The 21,624-nt window shown below is 43.6% G+C and overlaps 6 protein-coding genes across 6 annotated transcripts; 3 read left to right on the top strand and 3 right to left on the bottom strand.

Moving 5' to 3' along the window:
• Positions 1 to 5,240: 5,240 nt before the first annotated feature.
• BDB00DRAFT_729868 (nucleoside-diphosphate kinase) lies at positions 5,241 to 5,859 on the bottom strand (the record flags this gene model as incomplete). Its single annotated transcript, XM_053118292.1, has 3 exons — positions 5,241 to 5,334; positions 5,463 to 5,570; positions 5,660 to 5,859. Coding segments are annotated over 3 exons (402 nt in total), but the record flags the coding sequence as incomplete, so codon positions are not given.
• A 2,045-nt stretch (positions 5,860 to 7,904) lies between these two features.
• Positions 7,905 to 9,646, bottom strand: BDB00DRAFT_872975 (uncharacterized protein; the record flags this gene model as incomplete). The annotated part of the gene is made up of 3 exons (XM_053127026.1): positions 7,905 to 8,716; positions 9,028 to 9,097; positions 9,599 to 9,646. The coding sequence occupies 3 exons, from the start codon at positions 9,644 to 9,646 to the stop codon at positions 7,905 to 7,907; spliced, it is 930 nt and encodes a 309-aa protein (XP_052979199.1).
• A 292-nt stretch (positions 9,647 to 9,938) lies between these two features.
• Positions 9,939 to 11,153, top strand: BDB00DRAFT_872974 (class I glutamine amidotransferase-like protein; the record flags this gene model as incomplete). Its single annotated transcript, XM_053127025.1, has 8 exons — positions 9,939 to 9,987; positions 10,085 to 10,099; positions 10,191 to 10,330; positions 10,441 to 10,458; positions 10,549 to 10,660; positions 10,735 to 10,818; positions 10,900 to 11,015; positions 11,106 to 11,153. The coding sequence occupies 8 exons, from the start codon at positions 9,939 to 9,941 to the stop codon at positions 11,151 to 11,153; spliced, it is 582 nt and encodes a 193-aa protein (XP_052979198.1).
• Positions 11,154 to 12,015: 862 nt separating this feature from the next.
• On the top strand, positions 12,016 to 14,245 carry BDB00DRAFT_872973 (uncharacterized protein; the record flags this gene model as incomplete). Its single annotated transcript, XM_053127024.1, has 8 exons — positions 12,016 to 12,144; positions 12,219 to 12,288; positions 12,388 to 12,583; positions 12,708 to 13,169; positions 13,259 to 13,341; positions 13,435 to 13,547; positions 13,647 to 13,865; positions 13,943 to 14,245. 8 exons carry the CDS (start codon positions 12,016 to 12,018, stop codon positions 14,243 to 14,245), a joined length of 1,575 nt encoding a protein of 524 aa, XP_052979197.1.
• On the bottom strand, positions 14,245 to 16,746 carry BDB00DRAFT_826198 (uncharacterized protein). Its single transcript, XM_053123708.1, has 12 exons — positions 16,126 to 16,746; positions 15,988 to 16,049; positions 15,832 to 15,888; positions 15,661 to 15,724; positions 15,569 to 15,585; positions 15,462 to 15,501; positions 15,268 to 15,365; positions 15,020 to 15,166; positions 14,881 to 14,937; positions 14,709 to 14,781; positions 14,460 to 14,621; positions 14,245 to 14,374 (listed from the first exon to the last, which is right to left on the bottom strand). Exons 1-12 carry the CDS (start codon positions 16,295 to 16,297, stop codon positions 14,367 to 14,369), a joined length of 957 nt encoding a protein of 318 aa, XP_052979196.1. The 5' UTR covers positions 16,298 to 16,746; the 3' UTR covers positions 14,245 to 14,366.
• Positions 16,747 to 19,778: 3,032 nt separating this feature from the next.
• BDB00DRAFT_826192 (uncharacterized protein) lies at positions 19,779 to 20,274 on the top strand. The gene is made up of 2 exons (XM_053123707.1): positions 19,779 to 20,159; positions 20,232 to 20,274. The coding sequence occupies exon 1, from the start codon at positions 19,789 to 19,791 to the stop codon at positions 19,960 to 19,962; it is 174 nt and encodes a 57-aa protein (XP_052979195.1). The 5' UTR covers positions 19,779 to 19,788; the 3' UTR covers positions 19,963 to 20,159; positions 20,232 to 20,274.
• The last annotated feature ends 1,350 nt before the right edge of the window (positions 20,275 to 21,624 follow it).

Below are 21,624 nucleotides of genomic sequence, written 5' to 3'. Positions count from 1 at the left end.
TATTGTATCCATCAGTCAAAACGGAAATGCAGACGGCAAAGTCGACACCCAAGCTGGCAAAGCTGGGAGACGCGTAACAAGAAGCAAAGTATCCAAGCCCAGAAACACGGACATTATGTATTGGAAAGAGCACGGCGATTAATAATATGTTTCATTCTGTGTGTTTTCTTATCCCGACAATGTGGGTGGGCTCCACTTCTAGCGCTTCATCTGCATAATGTTCATGCACACAACATATACATGATTTGCATGGAAATTGGAGGCTTACAGATGTGACGCTCTTATTTTTCCCTAAAAGAAGATCAATGGTCTTTTTTTTTCTATCATAACTTCTCATAATCCTCTCTACCGTATAGGTCTTCCATTCCTATAAATATGATAATTGCAACTTGCTATGGATGGTGGCAATAATAGCTTGACCAAAAATACAAACGGTTAATCATTTTTATTATTGAAGGTATCATACCAATGCATCTACGGATAAAAAATCAACAATTCTTCAGGTAAGGTATCTACTGTAGTAGCTCTATGCTACGTATCAAGTAATATTACTTGCTGTTGATGTGCCTTTCGGTCAAGAAAAAAGAAAGCATACTTACATACCGTCGACGATGTTACCCCGAAACAAACGACAAGCTCACGCTAGGTGCGACCGCCTCCATTCATGATCAAGTAATTTCGCAGTATGTATAAAAAGTATACCATATTCGCCATCGTACTCAGATCCCATATTCTGTACGTATAGGCTCGGCATAAAGCATCTAATGAGGAAAAATAATAATCTGTCAGAAGATAATTATGACTTACACATAAATCAATCTCCTTCGGACGGACTGGTGAAGAACCATTCGATCCTGCTTCCTCTGCTTACAATCAAGAGCAAGAACTTTGGAGCAACGTTATGTGACAGAAGCGCTTCCTTTCTTTTGTTTCTGGAAATCCTCAATTACCGGTATCACCTGCGACATAAACCGACTTCAATACAATTGCTACGATGACAAATATCACCGGTAACCACTCTCACACTACGCTTGCTAGTTGGTTTTGAAGATACCATTGAAACAGTGGCGATTCATTCTCTCATGATTGGATCATTGGTGAACATAGCTCTTACTAACGAAGCAGAATGTTTGGCGTCATCTCTTTTAATGATACCAATGTATATCTACCATAATCATCAATATCTTAGATCTCAGTCTGGTGGGCATCATATGCAGATGGATATGGTAAGTTTACATCTATTACCGCAAGGTAAACCAACTTCATGATAACTTATCATAAAAAACTATTTTCATGTATAAATGTGCGCCGTCCAATGTTTATCGCGCCCAACATCTTTTTTGTTTTCGATCGGAGCGGTATTACCACCGATCAACATCGAGATGCTAATCGGCTTCCGTTTGACGAGTGCTATCACTGTAGTTCTGGAAAGCGCCCGTATCATATATATTAAGTTAATCCAGGATTACACGCAAGTCATCTTCCGGCGACCATGAATTGGAGGCTTGTTTTGGACATATATAAGGGCATCATTATTGATGGTAGCCGAGGGAAAGTTATATAATGCTCCGCTGATATTTCCTTCCATACAGTAGTACTGTAGGTGCTTATATGCAGCGCCAAGGTTGTGTCCAGTTCATTATGAACATGATGCACTATCTTGCCAATCCTCAGCGCACTTTTAATCTCCCCAGAATTTGCATTTCTTCTCCTGTTGAGCAGGCAACATATCCTCATTCCAATCGGTTCCTGGGGTCACTTAAACACATCATTTGTAAACCTCGAGGGCGGCGTATCTCTTAAACTTGTTAAAGAGCTGAGAACGGGGTGACTCACTGTTTGGCGCGGTCAAATCATCCGTGTAAAGGAAGATATTCTCATTAAAAATTTGATGCCGGTGGTAGTAATCCTCGCTTTGACGGGCAAAGTGCAGCAAACGTGTTGACTTGTAAATCATCAAAACTTTAAGCTGGATATAATTAAATGGCTGGTGAACGAGGATGGAAATGCTATGTATCACGTCATTGCCGATTTAAAGTGCCAAGTACAAAGCGGCATTTCTACGTATACGCGTACACAGTTTAAGTGAGAAGGGAGAGTAAATATTAAAACAAACAAGCCAAAGTTATTTATCATGTCAAGTGCCTGTTTTCGTATGGATGGAACAAGAAAAAAATTACAGTATAATATATGTAGCTTCTAATCGAAGAAAAAAATTGTAAGGGCGAGAAAAAATTATTAAAGCTAATTTCAAGCAGTAAAGCGATTGATCATATCTTTAACGCGGTTACTAGGTGATCGTGCTCGGGCGTCCTTAACAGTATTAGTAGTGCTTGCAGTATCATTTGCAGAAAGTGAGTTTGACTCAAACTTGTTACGAAGTTGTGCCACTTCAGGAGTTCTGGGTCGAGAGGCGGCGCTGCCAGCAGACACTTTACCATCGGCTACAGGAAGGGTTTCTGTTGCTGGATCAGCTTGCTTGATAGCAACAGCAGCCACTTCATCATCGTGGGCCGCTGCAGATTCGCCAAGAATCTTTTCTGTAACGTCTTCTAAAACGTCGCTTCCTGTTGTTGGCTTTTCTTCTTTTTCTTCATCGTCATTGACCTCGTCAACGCTGCCATCCTGCTCTTCCAATTCTGGCGTGGTGGTGGTAGCGATAGCAGGCTCTTGTTCTGCAGGCTTTTCGGCTTCGTCGACAGGAACCTTCTTCTCTGCTTCAGCTACAGGCTTCTGCTCTGTCTCTACTGGCTTTTTAACTTCCTTTGAAGCTTTAGTCGCTTTGGAAGCTATCGCACTTGCCGCACCTGCCTTCGTAGTCGCTGTTGATGATTTCTTTGTTGCCGTTGCAGTAGTTCGCTTTGTCGTGCTAATAGCAGTCGATGTTTTTGACGTTACGCGCTTGGCAGGTTCTGTTGTGGCAGTGGTGGTCTATATAGTGAAAAACCGATTGTGTAAATAATAATACGTAGAGTAATTGCCGTTAAGAAGACTCCCGCGTGTACCTTCTTTGTGTCTGTTGCAGTAGGGGCTTTACGAACAACACGTTTAGCACCAGGTGTGATAGTAGTAGTAGTAGTAGTGTTAGTAGTGCCAGTAGCCCTTGTCGATTTAGCAGTCGTCGTCGTTCTAGCAGTTCCTGTAGCAGGCGTTCTCACAGCAGGGCTTGTGCGTTTCGTTGCAGGAGTCGATACCGCCGATGCCGCCCCAGTGGGAGCCGCTCGTTTAACAGGTGCTGTCTTTGTAGTGGCAGTAGTTCTTGTGGTAGTTCGAGCGGCGGGCTTTCCATCATCTGAATCGTTGCTTTGGGTTCGCGTTCGACTAGTAGCTGTGGGCGCGGACAATCGAGAAAAGACCGACGTACGAGTCTTTGGTGTCTTGTTTTCAGTGGCGGCTCCTACTTCACCAGTAGACGTTTTGGGAGCAGGTTTCTTTGCAAGAGTTGCGACGCGAGGCACTCTGGCACCACCAGCAGCAGTTGTGGTTTTTGCTGCTGTTGTACCTGATGAAGTTGGACTGGTTCGTTTAACAGCCGCAGCAGTTCTTGTTGCTGTTGCCGTCGTCGTTGTCTTCTTTTCCGCCAGCAAGGCTCTCTTAGCAGCCGTTGCTGTAGTTCTGACAGTAGGTCCGTTGGTAGCATTTGTTCGTTGCGGAGATCGTGAAGGAGACTTTGGCTTCGTCGTCGATGTTGGTTCAGATGTTTTGGCTACCTTGGTATCCCTCTTTGCAGCTGAACCGTTCGATGCTGCCTTTACTGTTTTGCTAGTTTTCTTGGGCTCTTCCTTCATTTCTTTTGTCAGTTCTTCCTTTGGCACGTCCTTTAGCACGTCCTTTGGCTTATCATTCAGTTCATCCTTTGACTGATCCTTTGATTCTTCTTCTAGATTCTCCTTTGACTGTTCTTCGGGCTCGTCATTCGATTCATCCTTTAATTGATCCTTGGGCTCTTCCTTTGGCTCTTTCTTTGACTCATTGTTTAACTCATCCTTGGATACAGATTCTCGGCTAGCTGGAGTAGGATCAGCATTTTGTTTATCAATAAGCTCTGTGTTGCTGTGCTCAGTTACTGTTTCATGTGCAGCTTCTAAAACTGTATCTGTAGGTTCTGCAGCATCTGTAGTTGAAGCAGCCTCTTCCTTCTTTGACTGGGCTGGTTCGGTGTTGGTTTCCTCGGCTGGCACCTCTTTGTCATCCTCTAGAGCCTTTGCAGTTTCCACGTTCTCTTGGTGCCGGTCAGAAGTGTCGTCAGCAGTAACACAGTCGATGCTGTCTTCTTGGTTCTGAGTTGCTCCTTCCGGCTCCTTTGGGACCTCTGGCTGGGTAGAATTTTGATCTTCTTCTATTTGCTCCTCTGCTTCTTTCTTCAGATTTTCTGTCGGAGTACCAGTTTTCTGCACATTATTCTCGACATTGGCAGATTCCTGTAGAGACGGTTCCTGATCCTGAACAGGCTCTTCTGCAGCAGCAGATTTTCCGGTAGACACTGCAACAGGCTCCGTTTTATGCTGACCTTCACTACACTTTGTCGACTCTTGATCAAGGGGAGTTTCAACAATTGGCTCTTCCGGGGTGGTTGCACCTGTTGTTACTGGCTCGTCAAATTGCTTTTCAATCTCGGTCTCGATAACATCCTTTCCGTTTTCCTTGGAGGCTTCTTCGTCTGTAAGTGTTACGTCGTCCTTTTGCCCGGCTACCGCTGGTCGATCGTCATCGGCATCCTTTCTCTCATCAACTTCTTCAATGAGAGCTTGCTCCTCGTTATCAACCTTGGCCAAAGACTCTTGGTCTTTTTGTGCCTCTGCTGCAGTTGTTGTTGTTGCTTCCCCGTTTGCTTCTGCATGCGTATCTTGGCGCACTTCCTCGTTGAGGGGTACATCACCCTGCTTGTCATCCGTCACAGGATGGTGAGCAACGCCGTCCTCTTGTTTCTCAACATGCGTTTCTACCACATCCTGTGGCTCTGCCTCCTGCTGCAGGGTGACAGTCTCGTCTGTTTTGTTGGAAGCTTCCTTCGTTGCTTCAGTTGCGATGTCGTCATGAGCCGAATTGTCAACATCCTTGTCTGTAGTGTCTTTTTCCGGTTCAGCAGCTGCTTCTTTGACAGGTTGCTCGACAGTGGACTGCTCGGTAGTGATATCGCTCGTTTGCAACTTGGCATTGACGACAGGCTCGGTGATGGTTTTTTTTTCTACTTCTCCCTCCTTCGTCGTTGCTTCTTCTTCTTGTCCATTTATCGTTTTGAACAGAATCTGAATCTCTCGTTCGGCGCTAGTCTGACAATCGCTTCCATGGGTAGCATTGCTCATACCATCTGTACCGAAAAGAGCGCGAATGCTAAATTTAGTCAAACAAAAATTATATGTGTGAGCAAGTCAGGTGAAGATAGTTTGTCGGTAATTTTTTTTTTACTCATGTGTTTCTGTTTGTGTTTTGCTGTCAAGAATTAAGGTTTGAAATTTTACCTGTTTGGTTCAATATCACGCGCCTTGACAGGATCCGTGGGACCCATTTTGGCACGCCAGTCCTGGATCGCGTTGTTTTTTTCCAAAATCATCGCATGAATAGGTCCACTAGTAAATTTAGTATAGAGGGTATTGCGTTAATCGATAAGATCATTGAAGATCTCGTTTCATCTGCAGCCCCTGTTTAAGATACATACCTGCTCATCCATTGAGTCAATTCACCATAGAATGGCTTTCCTTCGTGCTCACGGTAAAACAGACGTGCTTGATCCAAAGTAAGGTGTACTTGGCGTTCTTGAACGATCGTGAATCCAGCATCCTTAATCTTGGCAACAATAGCGTTTTGCTTATTAGCCTGGACAGCATCAGGTTTAATGATAGAGAGGGTGCGTTGAATAGCATCGGTGTTTTTGTTGGCTGTCGACTGTGGTGCCGTCTTTTCCTCCGCTGATGTTGCTAGTTCGCTTGATGGTGCATCGTCGGCTTTGGGTTGATGTTCGTCCTTCGTCGACTCCTCCTCCTCCTCTGCGCTTTTAGCATCGTCATCTGCTTTTCCTTCTTCTGTTTTATCTTGTTGTTGCTCCAGTTCAAAACCTTGCTCTTTTACTGGAGCAGACTCTTCATTGGGAGCTGGGGTTGACTCAGTAGTATTGATAAAGTCAGGCACCACCGGGATTTCTTCCGTGGCAGGCTGCTCGTTACTGTTGCTCGGTCCATCGGCAGTAAAGCTTTCAGTGGTAGGTTCGGGGTCATTGGAAGCTTCGACAAGCGATATGGCTGAATCGCTTTGGGGCTTTTCGTTGGTGTTAGCAGCTATTCATATAAAGGAAAGCATACAAAGAGAAGAACAGTTTCAATATCTCAGTATTATGCGATAAGATGTTGATAAAAACAAGTAGTATATCTTACATGGCTGTTGAGCCTCTGTTGGCCCTGTGGTTGCTGTTTGCTCCTAAAGTAATTTCATAAAAACGCGCTCATTAGTCTCATTGGGAGAGTAGAGAAAGGAAGCTTCATCATCTCGGTGGAATGTACCTCGGTCAGGGTCATTGCACGAAAATTGGAGGTTTCGGGTGGTATATATGCTTAAGGTATGGGAAGAAGAGGTAGGATAAGAAAGATAGAGAAAAGGAATAGTTAAGGGAATAAAGGGTTACCAACAAGTGGCAGGCTTGTACAATTCACGCTGGGGAAAAAAGGACTAAATGTGTGGGTGTGTGTGGGTATGTTTGTACCCCCCTTAAGCTACTCGCTGACCTTGTATACAACATCTCACGTCAGTTATTGTACCACATAACAGACAGGACATTTCACTGTCAGCTTCTTACAGCGTGTATAGTATGTACTACTACTGCGTATGTACTTCATAAGTATATGAGACGTATAACTCGTTTACTTCTTTTTTTGCAATAATGCAGGCTTCTAGGTTCCGGCAGGAGGTGTGCGATAGATATGCAAGGGTAATACACAGTTTAATGAAGTTCAGGAGGAAGAGGAGATAAACTAGTAAAAGACAAAGAAGGATCCTGGCATGTACTATATAGCGAGAGGGAGAGCGGTCGAAAGGAGTTCGGGACAAGCGTAATTCCTATATTTATAAATGTGTAATATGCGTGATGTTACATGACTAGGAAGTGCCCGCTACTTTTGTGATATCGAGTGAGGGGTTGAGTTGTTAAGGTTCACATAAAGAAAACGAGGTGAGGGAGGGCTTGATGATGTTATATTTATTGTTGTTCGTTTTGGCTGTCGTCGTTATTGCTGTTTTCTGTCTTGGGTGCGCTACGGCGCTTCCGAATGACCACCGGGGTATTGGCCTGTTGAGCCTTCAGTTTCCGTCGTGCTTCTAATCGTGCAGCTTTGTCATTTTGATCGAATGCCGGACATGGGAATAACGTCGGTGCTGCTACCGTCGCTACAGCGCCCACAGCGACCAAAACAAACAAGTTGGACGTAATGCGTTGTCGTTGTAGATGGTTGAGCGGTTTAATTCGGGTGCCATTAAACATGGTGTTAAAAAAAAGAGAAGGGGGAGGTTATTTTTCCGAGAGCAAAAGGATTAAAGAGTTAAAAAGTGAATTGCCACGGTTAGATTGCTGAAACGTCTATAATGTCATAACCGTGTGCGATCGCGTTTGTTGGTATGTGTATGTTTCCGTGTGTGGGACCACCAACGACGACCTGCAAGCACTTCCCTACTGAGCACGCCGGGGTTGTAAGGTTGAACCTTAAAATGTGGCTTGGCAGGTGAAAACATTCTGCAAATTCAACCCTTTATCGTAGCAACCACCACAGAAACAACAGGAACCCCAGCACACAGCATAGAAACCAATTAAGCCTCCACAGACTTTATAGATATTGTGAACGAGATTATGTGTTTGTTTTTGTATGCAAGAACAGTAGGAAAATGTGAATTTTTTATTACAACATAGACGAGTATGTTTAGTTGCCAGCCAACTCCTTGTGGAAAGCAGCCTTCTTGGCACGGACAGCGTTTTCGCGCTCGCGCTTGGTGAGACGACGCTTCTGGGGGTAAGCCTTGACACCAGTCTTCTTCTCGGCGGGCTTGGGGATGGGGTTCTCACGGATGGCTTCGTGGGCATCAGTGTACATGTCCTCGACCTTGTCGGAGGTGATACCAGCCTTGAGGAAACCAGCGAACTGCTTCTTGAAGCGCTCTTCATCTTCTTCCTCGAGGTATTCCATGTACTCGGCAACGTGGATACCAAAGATGTAGTTGCGGAGCAACTCATCGTCGTTGGACTTGGACTCAATGTCGAAACCAGGGAAACGGTTGCCGGAGTGGGGGATGAAGATACCACCATCGGAAGCACCCTTCATGGCACCAAAGACACGGGCACCAGTGGAGGTACGGGCAGTACCAACATCAAGGAAGGCCTTGAAGGGACGGGGACCCTCATCGTTGGCCTCGGTGAGCTGGACAGTGCCATCAGGCTCGGAGACACCCTCGTACTTGTCGGCAAGGCCGAGCTTGGTCAAGGTGCGGCGAGCCAACAACAAACCAGTGGCGTAGGCAGCGGACCAGTTGGTCAAACCACCCTTGATACCGTAGCTGGGGAGCTCGTGGGCGTAAGCAGCGGCGAGAACATGATCACCCTGGATCTTGGCGTAGACGATCTGGCAGACGATGTCCTTGTTGGTGAAGCGGACGACCATTCTGTACTTGGGCGAGTTGTACTTGTTCTTGGCCTGGACAACCAAGCGCTTGCGAGCATAGTAATCAGTCTTGCCCTCTGTAAGAAAGAAAAATTTATCACAATCGACGAATGAGTATAATCATTAATACTATTCACTCGACACTCCCTCCTTCTTTTTCCCTCTCATCGTGCACGCATTTTCGCTGTGTTTCTTTCAATTCAGATAGGAGCGAAAGACTATTAGTTTTGTTAATCAACATCCAATCGCATTGTCAGTTGAACTATGCTATTACAAAATCATCATTTGCAGAAAAAAACACAGGGCAGAAAAATACGCGAGCACGATCGAGGCAGACGGAAGGTAGCTTGACAATTGTGAGTATTGTTGTGTAAAAAGATTGCCTTACCTCTTCTTCTGCGGTACTTGACCTGGTAGCGCTTGAAGTAGGCCTTGTTCTTTTGCTGCTTGACGAAAGGCTAATCGTACATTCCAAAAAAATTGAAACTTAGTAATGATACTCGGTTTCGACCCATCCATCATCCATTCATCCATCCGTTCATCCATTCATCAATCCATGCATCCATGCACCTGCATCTACACGTCTTCTATTGTCATCACATAATGTAATTTGCAGCGTACCATGTCGACTGTAAGCTCGAAAAAAGGAAGGACCTAAAATTGACGAAGTGTGATATTTTATTAAGAATTGTTAGGTATTAAAGTCCGATCAGGCCATTGTCTTCTTTGGTCCACCAATTGAATTCGCGCATTCACTTCATCAACCTTCAAAGTTATATTCAAAGGCTTTTGATGTAATGGCACGCCGTCTTTAATTAATTTGATCCACTTTGTAATGCTTACTACTACTAGTTGGAAGGTCTACATGATAGTTTATCTTATGTTTGATCTAACACTGGTAACTGTTGTTTGTTTGGAGGTGTGTGTAGAAAGTGCTAAAAACGCAACTTGGCAAGTACGTGTTGAAACATATAAACAGTAGCTGATGCTTCAGCGACAAGGACCATTGGTGTTGCTTCTCTTGATGCCTCACATTTCAATGGGCAGAAAGTATCCGTATTTCCTGATTCAAGTTGGCGTACGGATATGACGTTTCGAGAAAGAAGATTGTCCTTTAATTCACTACTGATGGATATGTATGGGATCAAATATTATGACAGCACATGATATCATATTTGCCACAATGGTGTGGGGAACCGTCGCCGCTGTCACAGACGTTGAAGCATTAAAAACCGAACGCCCGAAACATTTCTTTGCTTTCTGCATAACTTTTCTCCCACACGAACTTATACTACACCAATGGTCAAAAAAGCTATCGTTTTCCTTGCTGACGGAACTGAAGAAATGGGTATGCATAAACTTGCTTGAATGTCCAACACACACTTGCAATTGTTGCGCTCTGTCCAATCTAAAATTGAGGGAAACCCAACCCCCGCTGTTTGTAGAGTTCACCATTACCGGTAAGAGGATACGCGCACAGTCAAAACTATGCATGCTGGAGCGGTCAGTTTTGTTCTTTTTGACTGGTGCAATTGCTTTCTCTTTGTTTAGTGGACGTTTTGCGTCGCGCAAAGGTCGAAGTGACAGTCGTCGGCGTTCAGTTGAAGACCCCTACTGTTGCTGAATGCAGCCGTGGAGTCAAGATTGTCCCGGACGCCGAGTTCCAACATGAGGGCCAAAGCTGGAAATCGGTAACGTGTCAAAAACAAGTTTCTCTTTATTTCAACTACTGAATGCGTCTATGAGAGAGGTTGGAGGAAGCAAGGTGCATACTAACTTGACCGCTATGTTGAAAAATTAGGCTGACTACGATGCCGTGGTATGCTCCTAAATAACATGATTCAGTTTTAGAAACAAAACAACTGCAGCTGTTTTTTTCTTTACCCGGTGCTAATGCTTCCTTTAATAGGTTGTACCTGGCGGAATGGGAGGAGCTTCTACTCTTCGTGATGATACGGGGGTACAACGCTTGATCTCTTCCTTCTATGAAAAACAGAAAATCGTCGCCTTCATCTGCGCCGGTAAGGGTTCAGTAGGAGCTGTCAAGCAGATGGAAAAAAAGTGGCAACTAACAATGAACATGATTCGTGCATAGGTACGTTGGTTGCCAAGTCGTCGGGCATTCCTCGTGGCCACAAAGTTACCTCGTATCCGAGTGTCAAGGACCAGTTGAAAGACTGTACGCGTTCATTGCATTTTCAAATATCTTTTCTTCTTTAGTATTCGCTCGGCAGCTAATAGACACACTATCTTTTTATAGATTACGAGTACTCGGAAGAGCGTGTTGTGGTGGATCAAAATATTGTGACAAGTCGTGGTCCCGGTACTGCGTTCCTCTTTGCCTTGACGTTGGTTGAGCAGCTCGTAGGAAAGGAGGTATGTGCACAGTTTGTTTTGGATCGTTATACGCGTTGCGACAAAGCAGAAACACTCACTACTGATGTATACTTTCACTGGTTGATATAGGTTGCAGACAATCTCAGGGCTGAAATGCTGAGTGCTGCCGAATTGTAAGGTAGCAACTCTTAAACCCCATCGTTTGCAATCGTTGAACCTGTATTGTTAATACCCGAACGTTGTCCTCATGATTTGTTTTCAGCGAATAAAAACGGGACAATATCCTTCCTCTTTGCCTGTAGCGTTTTCCCTTAGCGACCTCAATCTTCCTAGGTACATGTGGCTCATTGTTTCCTTGTAACAACAGCCACCAAGAATACTGCGCTACTTCAGTAAATGATTTGCTTACGAAAATTACTGTGCATTGTCTGCAAACCACAAGTGATTATTGTTTATTAATGATATAATATTGGTGTATCTTACCGGATAGTAGAAACGTATATTTCTCAGAAGCTTGACTCTTCAGAACCATGGTGTGATGTGCGGCTTTGACAATAAATCTCCAATGATTAATGATATTTAATTAGGCTATCATGTATTAAGGTAATCACAAGCGCACAAGTTACCCTGTTCGCTACATTTCGCTCTTCTTTTTTTAGCTCAAATCTTATTTTGTGGTCCAGCAACACAGAACAGCTAGACGGGAAAGCGCGCGGCAGAAGAATACAGATCTATACATAGCCAGGCGCGCCCTTGGTTTGCAGCAACACCTCCTTTTCTTTCTCTCTGCGCTCATCTCGTTCCAACTACCTGGTAATTCTCCAAAACACACCACTCTACCCCCTCATTCTCACATGCTCATCTGATGAACACGCGTTACTTTGAGCGTTTGCTCGAGCAAAACGGGTTGTTCCTACTTTGCTGGTTCTAACTTTTACTTTCTATTTGTGCTTTTGACAATAGTTCAATCTCAACAATCACTCCCTCCCCTTTTTCCATCTCTTCATCACGTAACAGCGCCTCCTAATTGTCTTACACCATGAACCGTTTTGTCCGACCCTCGAAATATCGCCACGTTTTTGGCACTGGTGCTAAGCGAGAGTTTTGCTATGACAACGTTCGAGTCAGCTTGAACGCTTGGGACACCAACATGGTCCAAGTTAACCCGGTATGTGGTAGTAAGCAACAGTGGCATGTGTGCTTTTATGATGTGACTAACACTATAATCTGCATGGTTAATAGCTCTTCGTCTCTATGAACTGGCAGTCGTCGGGTGGCGGTGCGTTTGCGGTCATTCCATTATCTCAAGTGGGTACGGATCAATAAACTTCTTTTTTATATATGAGGAAGGATAGAAGAGAAAGAGGGAAGAGCTACCCAATCGATAGAGAATTGACACATTCTTTTATAGGCAAACTTCCTGAAAACTACCCTCTTTACCGAGGTCACACTGCCCCTGTCCTGGATACTGATTTCAATCCATTCAACGACTATGTCATTGCATCCGGTGCAGAAGATGGCAAGGTGATGCTGTGGACTATTCCCGAGCAGTATGATGAAGATCTCGAAGAAGTCACACCCGTTTTGAAGCTTTCAGGACATGGCCGGTAAGCCTAGATGTTGTATGGTTGTTGGAGTTTTATAATACTCGAGGGCAAATTCCCGGTCAACGGTGGTGTTGAGAAACTTGCACAATTGCTGAAATGTTTTTCCTGACATTTAATCATATAGTAAAGTAGGCCAAGTGCTGTTTCACCCTACAGCTAGTAACGTCTTGGCATCCGCCAGTACAGATCTGACCATCAAGCTTTGGGATGTCGAAAAGGGCCAAGAGAAGCAAGAAATTACCGGACATACTGAAATTATCCAGTCGTTGTCTTATAACCACAACGGTTCCCTCTTGGCAACTACTTGTCGTGACAAGCGACTTCGTATTTTTGATTTGCGTAGCAACCAGGTTGTCCAGGAAGGCGCAGGCCACCAAGGCATCAAAGGTTCGCGTGTTGTGTGGCTCGGCGATTCGGACCGTCTCGCCACCACTGGCTTTTCCAAGATGAGCGATCGCCAGCTGAACTTGTGGAACACTGCCGATCTCAGCAAGCCCATAAAGTCCGAATTCATCGATACTTCGTCCGGTGTTATTATGCCTTTCTATGACAGTGATACCAGTATGTTGTATCTGGCTGGCAAGGGGTAAATGGATATGCTTTTTTGATTATTCGCGTCGTTGGTGTGTATTATAATGTATGTAATGCTGATTATCTGTCCGTTCTTCAAATTAGTGACCGTACCATCCGTTACTACGAATTTGAGAATGATCAGCTTTTCCATCTTAGTGACTATAGAGATGTTGAGGCACAAAAGGGTAATTAAAAGTGGCGAAAGAAACAAATGAAGGCGAATGAAGCGTTTCGGTACAGGATGGAGGAGATACTAATGTTGTTTTATGGATTATAAGGTCTTGCATTTATGCCAAAGCGCGCTTTGAATGTCAACGAGTGTGAAATAGCCCGTGCTTACAAGATCACAACCAACTTGATCGAGCCCATCTCTTTCAAGGTGCCGCGCAAGGTATGTAGGATAGGGTGACTCGCGAACTTGCTATTCCACTCGACTAACAGAAAAGGGTCTGATATACTAACTGTATCATTGGTCTTCTAACTTGTAAAGTCTGATGCTTTCCAATCCGACATCTTCCCACCCGCTATCGGTGATGAGCCTGCTCTTACTGCAGATGAATGGTTCAGCGGTAAGAACGCTGATCCCAAAAAGATTGATCTTTCCGAAGGTTATGAAGTCAAAGAAAAACAAGAATTCACCGTATCGGCACAAGCTGAAGAGGCCAGTGAAGCTGCTGCCTCTCCAGCCCCACCGAAGAATGAGAAAGATGTGAGTTAGTTTTATGACATATCATGTTTTGTGACACAATAGAGTACTGACATCGATATAAACCTACTCAATACCAGTATCAAGAAGCTTATCATGAACTGCGAAAAGAGAATGACGAGCTCAAGAACGCTGTATCTCAACGTGATGTCAAGATCCGCGTGTTGGAGATTGAAGTAGAAAAGCTCAAGAAAGAGTTGACAGAATTTCAAAGCAGCCCAGCAGCACCTGCACAGGAAGAAAAGAAATCTGATGCCTCCGAACCCAATACCACATCCACCCCCGAAACCCCTGCTGCATCAGAAGCCGAAAGCAAGCCAGAAGCACCAACAGCAGCACCAGCAACAGCAGAAGAAGAAGGATCCGAGAAGAAGGATGATTGATTTGTATATTTCTCTTTTATGTTTGTTGAATAAATCATCATTTGTGTCACTACGACATGTATAAAGTACACATACACATCTCAACGAATTACATACAACACATATTAAATAACAAGCCATTTTAATAGTCTATGTACGAGTCATAAATACAAGAACAAAGTGAGTTTTTCGTTTTTCTACAATCCAAGCATTTATGTTATGACTATCTAATTACCTGCAGCCCAGCCATTTTCTTGTAAGAAATCTTCGATAGCTTCCTTAAGCGATCGGTTTGGTATAAGGTCCTTTTCTGCGCATGGTCGGCCTGTGATTGGATCAACATTGCCGTTTCTTGCGAAATGGTCAAGTAGAGACTGTCGCTCATAGGTGAAGCCATCTGTGGTAATAGGAAAAGGTCGGGCCATGTTCTTAGCTTTTTATGTCAACATTATAGTAGAATCGTCCATATACTGTTGGAACCTACCAGGCGTAAAGACAGGATCGTGCATTATATTAAACGATATTTTATCAAGGTAGGCGTCCGGCACCACATGGCGCTATAAACGGATACGATTTAAACAGGTTAGTCCTTCCTTTTCGACAGATCTATTCTCTTCTCATTACAGGTCCCTTTGCGTCAAATAACAAGTATGTACCATTAAATTTTCTTTGGATTGTTCGAATACTTTTTGAATTTTTGTTTCTTGTTCGTCCTATTTCAAAAACGCATGAGTAGGCGCTAAGGAAATTATACTCATACAACCTGATGATAAAATTTCACAAATCAAAACTTACGGTCAAGTAGTTAATTTCGTCAAGTTTTTCCTCATTGCCACCAGCGGCTGTAAGCTGCCGTTGTCGTTCAGCCTCTACAAGGCCCTTCACAGACTGCAACAGTGCAGATTCGCGCTCCAGGCGCACTGCCTCTTTATCATCCCATATCTAACGAATGCACACACTATTTGGTAAGTCGGATGTCACAGGGAAACCTCACCCTCCCGTCTACCAAACACGTCTCAGAAACAGTAAGAAACCACGCTAACCCTTTTTCGAGCAGTCAAAAGTGCTTGTAAAATGTCATTGACATATTTAACTCTTTGCTGGATAGCAAGTTCGTATGCTGTTTTCAACTTGTTCAATGCTATGTTTAAATGGTTCTGATGGGTGAGCATCCTTTTTACTTAATTCATACACAATCCTGTCCCTGAACCACCAACGCCTCCTTTCTTATCTTTACCTTCGGTGTGTTGCTGTTTCTCAATAAGTGCTTGTCCAAGCTGTATATATCTAATTTGTAAGAAAGGGGGAAACTTGCATGTATTCCAGCAATATACATAAACATACCAAATAATATGCCTTGACTGTTGCAAATTAGATTTATGCATTGAGACCGATACTTTAACCAGCACCCATCTCTGCGCAAACTCAAAACGTACCTGTGGTATTATCAAGTTCAATCGCCTTACGCGTATCTATAATTACTTTATCATACTGTTCGAGCTACACACATACATTGCATTAAACAAAACTTGTTTAGTTTGAGGATCTTTGGTTTCGATACTCAAAAGTATGACATCTGCAGTTGCTGTTGTCAACACTACACTCACCTTTGAGTAGCATAGTGCACGGTTCGTATAGTATATACGCTCTTCCGGGTCTTTTATCTGAAACAAGTTCCTCGCATTAGTCTCAGCCTTGGAGTCAATAGTAAGTTGTCAAACCGTAGATTGATTTGCAAATAATAGCTGGTCTCTCTTCCTCACAATCGCGGTTGAATATTCTTTGATTGCATCTTCGTACCGATGCTCGGCGAAAAGTTTATTTCCTGTGATATAACTCTCGGTTAGTACATGTCAAAAAAGAACAAGTATAGCAATGTTCTCACAAAGAACAGCATTTACCTGCTTTCTTGTAGGCTTCAGCTTCTTCTTTGCCCATGGTTTGGTCGAGAAAAAGCCTGTGTAGTTTCGGGAAACTAAAAAAAAAGGTTCCATAGCGGGGTAAAGCGCTGTCCTTATTGTTTCTTTGTGTTTCCTTCATCTTCCTCTGATTATAAATTTGGTTGGAAACCATAACCTTAGCAAACGCCTTGAAAACGGTTTCTCTTTTAAGTTCTTGTTCTTCATGTATGAGAAGGTTAAATATCACATATATTATATGGCTTTAAATTTTACAGACTCACTACTACGAATACGCATGATAACTCTAACATGTTGTGTATCAATATAAAATTCAGCACCGCCAGCAACGGATTTTAACATAACAATAATGGAAGCCGCAGAATAATGTCTTTTTAACAAGCAGCCTACATATATGTAAAGCAATGTACAAATAGCAGTAAGACAACTTCCTGAGCTAAGATAACAGGATTCGTAACTTTTGCCGTTGAAGTTTTCCTTGAAACACCATCAGACGAGGTCAGAAGGTCTTTTTTCAAAGCAGGGTGGATTGCACCTGTGCCGTCTTGTTGTGAAATTCGAGCCAAATCGACCCGAAAATCATCGCAGAATGTTATATGTAAAGGGATATCATTTTGCTTTTATCATCGAGTCTTCATAAGTTTCAAATAAATAGACTCAATGATCTCATCAGCAACGTGATATTTATATAACGCCGACCGCAAGTTCGAGCGTGAATCGCCCTTGGCAAAGATCGTGCTGGCGGTATCACTGCACCCTTGTGATGTATATCAATTATGGATTCGTAATAGCAAAACAAGAGGAGTTTCCATCCACAAAGCATATAAAAGAGCATTGGCGTGGAACGATTTGGGAATCAACGTATACCTCTTTTTAGGTACTGTACAGAACACCCTCACACACTCCACGCAGTAGTTGCAGACATACGTTTTATAGCTCAACTTACTCGTGGTTAATAAAAGAATCTGCAGTTCGTTTCTTTATTCTCTAGAGTTATTAAATGCTTGTTATTGCGGTGTAGGTGTGTGCTGAGCACCGATTTACCGATTAAACTCACTATTAAATAAAATGTCGTTAATCGCTCTTTAGCTGCCTGCCGCATGGGTTTTTTATCAGGTTCTGGAGCTTTCTTTACACAACTGACAATAAGAGCGACACTTTCAGACTGCTGTGATCATATACGTGTATGTTTCAGTGTCTTTGCATTCAAACAAAGAAGGCTCTTTCTCTCTCGCCTATGTATTCGGGAAAAGGGTAGAGTAAAGAAAGGGAAGGGGTGAGTGTCCCGAGGGTAACATATTTTGTTGCTCTCCTTAGGACTCACGCAGACACGGCCGAGCGAGCCACCCTTCCGTCCTTATTGTTTGGTGCCTGAACGACGTAGAGAATTGTGTATCCCTGACTACTGCCGCCTTCGAATTCAACCCTTTACTACGTTGACACGCCATTCAGTGGGAAAAAAAAGAAAGTTATCGTCGTAGAAAATACGTTCCCATACTGTACATCCCTAAAAAGGAAAGCACAGCATCCTCGGAGTTGTATGGAAGAAGGGAAAGTAATTTAAAAAGAGACAGTAGCGGTCCTTCCTCGAGCTTTCCGTGTCATTCGGATCAGTATTCTGGTATATATTTGAATGCGTATATTTTTAGTCAAAAATTTATGACGTTGCGTAACTGGTCGCTTCTCTGCGGTATAAATGAGGGAGGAGGATAATAGTGACAAGTGAGGGCTACCACAACTGAAGGTTGAGAAGAAACTGCCGATGTTTTTTCTGCGTATTCAATGCTTAAAGTCTATTTTCACAATCATTGTGTAGCACAAGGTAGTCCATTAATGGGAAGTGTTTAACTGTCTTCAAAGTTAAATCCGAGGCACAAAATGTCAGCCAGTTCAGGTTCGCTGACCCAAAGTGCTTGATAGTTACAGCGTTTGGGCAAAACAATCGCCAACATTGTTGTTGAATGATATTACTGCGCTACAACGTGCATCAACTTTTCCCTACCTGCCAGAGCCATTCAGGCCGGGTGACCTTTTGACTTTTGGCATCATAAAACAAGCAAAATACATCGCCACCGATACCCCGCGATGAAGGCTCTGTATTCTTATCAGTAAAACTTTGCATTAGAAAGTGGAAAGCTCTTCTTTTTTATACACTCAATACAGCGGCTTTAATTATGCTCAATTAGTATAGAAATACAATACAGGCGTAATATATGTTTCTCAACAAATTATGCGAGCCTGAAAATTATTTACAAACTGCAATAGCTGCGTCCTAAAATGCATTTCTTGTTCTTTAGCAGTATGCGGTAGAGAGAAGAAAAAGCAAAGGGAATCTCAGAATGTGGCTTACAGCAGCATTTCCACCTTTTTAGAAGATTTCAAAGCCTACTTGTGTAGCGAGCTGTTGCCTATGTACAATTATTATTATTATTATTTTTAGCTGGCGCGAACGAAAGCTCGCAGTCATTCTTCGTCGTGCTAGGTGCAGGTGCTATGGACTGGGAACAAAATATCCAGTTTGAATATCGGCATTGATGGTTGTATAAACAGTCTTACCATGGCAGCTTTAATTTCATCCTCTGGCGGTTTATTCAATCTTACCTTTCATACAATAATTCCGACGGTGATGCCGGTAGGGGATTCCATCTATGATGAAAAAACGATACTCTGATTTGCTTGGGGAACTATCGAAGCGATGCGACAATGTTGCCAGCTACTTTGACGGCTATCATAGTGATGGATGGATGTGATCTTTCGATTTTTAATCCTATCACTCAATTCGCATCGAATCTCGAGCCATTAGGGTACAACCACCCGTTACACAGTATTGGATCACCAGATACTAATACATTACACCCAATGGCAGTCCAGCTATTCCCTTTTCGCTTATGTTCCGCTTATATACAAGAACCAAAGAGTTCACATGTATAGTAGCTGATTCAAATACATAAAGTACATCGCTTTAAACGGTTGCTTATGTAGCATATTTGTTTTAAATCACAGCATAGTTTGTACATATTGAGCGCGTTCTAACTGAAGTTTTACTGGTTTTCTGTGCCACAAGCAATGCGTGCAGATGTATGATAGGCTCGTGAATATCAAAGAAGTATAGTTAATAGTCCTATTGGCGTTGTTCTGCGTTTTGCTGCCTAAAATTAACGTGTGTTCAACAGAGTCAGGGTATCTGGAAGGATTTTGTTTTAAAGTTCAAAAGTTGTTATGATAGACTGCAAAATTTCTTTCTGTGTGTCTACTCCCGAAAACCGGTATGCCAATTGTAGTTCATGGTCCGTGCATCAGGCTTGTGTCAAACTGTTGCCCGGGTTATATATGCGAAAAAGAAAAGACGAAATCTTGAACTCGATCAAGTCATTCCAACAGAAACGTATCGCGAATCTAATGTAAGCCATTTTGACAGCGTAGCTTTAAATAAGAACAGCGTCATCGCGCGCCAAAACATGTATTCTCCTAACTGTCAAACAGGCGAGGATGTTTAGACACGGTCAATGCCAATTGCAAGATGTAACAGCTCTTAAATCCTTCTAATAGGAAAAGTACGCAGATAAGTTTGAGCAGGGCATAAAGTAAATGAGCAGGTTTTTATTCATTGTAAAAAACATTTTTTAAAAAACAAAAGTTATCGTTATGAATATGAATAATCGAAGAGTACAAATTTTATTAAAAGAACACAATCAGTGGACAATAAAGACAAATAATAAGAACGCGATTTTACAAAGTGACCTCAACAAGCAGTTCGCACAACCTGCAGGCTATACAAAAAGCATGAAGAAAGCAAGAAGAAACAGAAGAAGTATGTAAAAGGGGGAGGAAAAGAAAGCCACCAATGCCTCGGCCTGGGAGTCCCAGTCTCCCAATCATTTGGCTGGGTCAATCAACCACAAACCCAGCCATCATGGTACAAACGAGTGGGAACCATGACGTACGCTACGTTTCGAGAGTCAAGTGCAAGCAATCGGTTGTGGATTGCCTGTGAGTGGGGAAGGGGGAAGGGAAGGACGGAAGGAAGATGGAAGGGTAGACGGAAGGGAAGGAAGGGAGGGAAGGACGGAAGGAAGATGGAAGGGTAGACGGAAGGGAAGAGGAAAGGGAAGGGGTGGGGGTAGGGGAAAGAATTGACTCTCGAAACACCCAAAAAAAAAAAAAATTGCTGCTGTTGTCGAATGCTGGAGGAGCTGCTTACTGGATACTCGGATGCTGGGAGCCGAACACTGAAGCTGGGAGCTGATTGCCGAGTGTCGATTGCCTAGAGTCGAATGCCGAGAGTCGAATGCCAGAGAGTTGATTGTTGAGAGTCGAATGCCGAGAGTCGATTGCCGAGCGTCGATTGTTGAGAGTCGAATGCCGAGAGTCGATTGCCGAGCGTCGAACGCGATCTACAGTGGCACCTGGCTCCTCATTGCGAACCCCACCATGGCAGACCAGACCAGACCAGCAGACAAGGCATCCAACTGAAAGGACACTACCATATTTCTATGGCGAAAAACCGAAAAGGATTTCTCCGTCCTCTGGTCTCGCCTGAAGACCGGTTGTGGCCAACACCGTTGAACGCCAGACTAGACAGCCCAAAGCAGGGACCGGTTGTAGGCAGCCAGGGGGACCACGAGAAAAAGGCTGAGACCAGGACCAAGGGAAGAGCCAAGGGAAGAGCCAGAGCGAGGGGAAGACCAGAGCCAGGGGAAAACCAGAACCAAGGGAGGAGCCAAGAGAAAGACCAGGAGGATCCAAGGGAGTGAAGGAAAAAGAAAAGTGAAGGAAGAGAAAAAAGGAAATGGCCTGAAAAATATGGGCGTATTTATGATTTTTGGATCCATCCGCCGCTTAAAAAAAACACGTCACGTGACTTGTGATTCGTCAATAAATTAGCATGTGGGAAAGTAAAATGGCAGGGAAGAAACCATGTGAAGAAGAGGTGTTGAAGAGATACGGTCAAGCTGTCAAGAAGAAGGCGTATGTGGTCCGCGTGTATTGATTGTCCTCCGAAATATGTTTCACCGGTATCATGCAGGGCGTGTCCCGACGGTGTCGCCGCCGGAAGATACGTGCACAGACAGGGTTTGCAGGGTCTCAGCAACAAGATCCCAGAGAAAAAGTAGATGGCAGGTGCCGGGAATGGTTGACATTGTGAAAAGAACCTCGCATAAAAAGAGGTTACATCTGTGATGGCCGATGCACCTAAACTGAAAAGAGTATTGGCAGCGATTTCAAAGAAAACACACGTCATTAGGACTTAAATTGTTGAAATCTTGCCCCCACGGGCTTATTGGGGAGAAATATGGTTTTTCACACACACGCGTATGTGGTTGCTCACTCTCACGGGGGGACCATCCAGGGGCTTTCGGGGTGCCCCAGCTAAGAGTAAAAAAGGAACTGTTAGTAGCCGGGTACTTTCTATCCTAGATACAGAAAGAGTGACAATGAACGACAAAGAAAAATAAAAAGGCGGACAAGACAGGGTGGGGG

The sequence above is a fragment of the Zychaea mexicana genome, assembly GCF_025766255.1.
Source record: "Zychaea mexicana strain RSA 1403 chromosome Unknown BDB00scaffold_42, whole genome shotgun sequence".
NCBI lineage: Eukaryota > Fungi > Mucoromycota > Mucoromycetes > Mucorales > Lichtheimiaceae > Zychaea > Zychaea mexicana.
The sequence above is the reverse complement of the archived record's forward strand: the minus strand, read 5'-3'. Positions and strand labels throughout refer to the sequence as shown.

Coding starts and splice junctions, on each gene's coding strand:
- BDB00DRAFT_826192 (XM_053123707.1), top strand. CDS start 19,789: ATGAATATGAATAATCGAAGAGTACAAATTTTATTAAAAGAACACAAT.
- BDB00DRAFT_826198 (XM_053123708.1), bottom strand. CDS start 16,297: ATGGTTTCCAACCAAATTTATAATCAGAGGAAGATGAAGGAAACACAA. Junction 15,889..15,987: donor AAGAATATTCAACCGCGATT/GTGAGGAAGAGA, acceptor AACTTGTTTCAG/ATAAAAGACCCGGAAGAGCG. Junction 15,167..15,267: donor TTTTGACTGCTCGAAAAAGG/GTTAGCGTGGTT, acceptor TGCATTCGTTAG/ATATGGGATGATAAAGAGGC.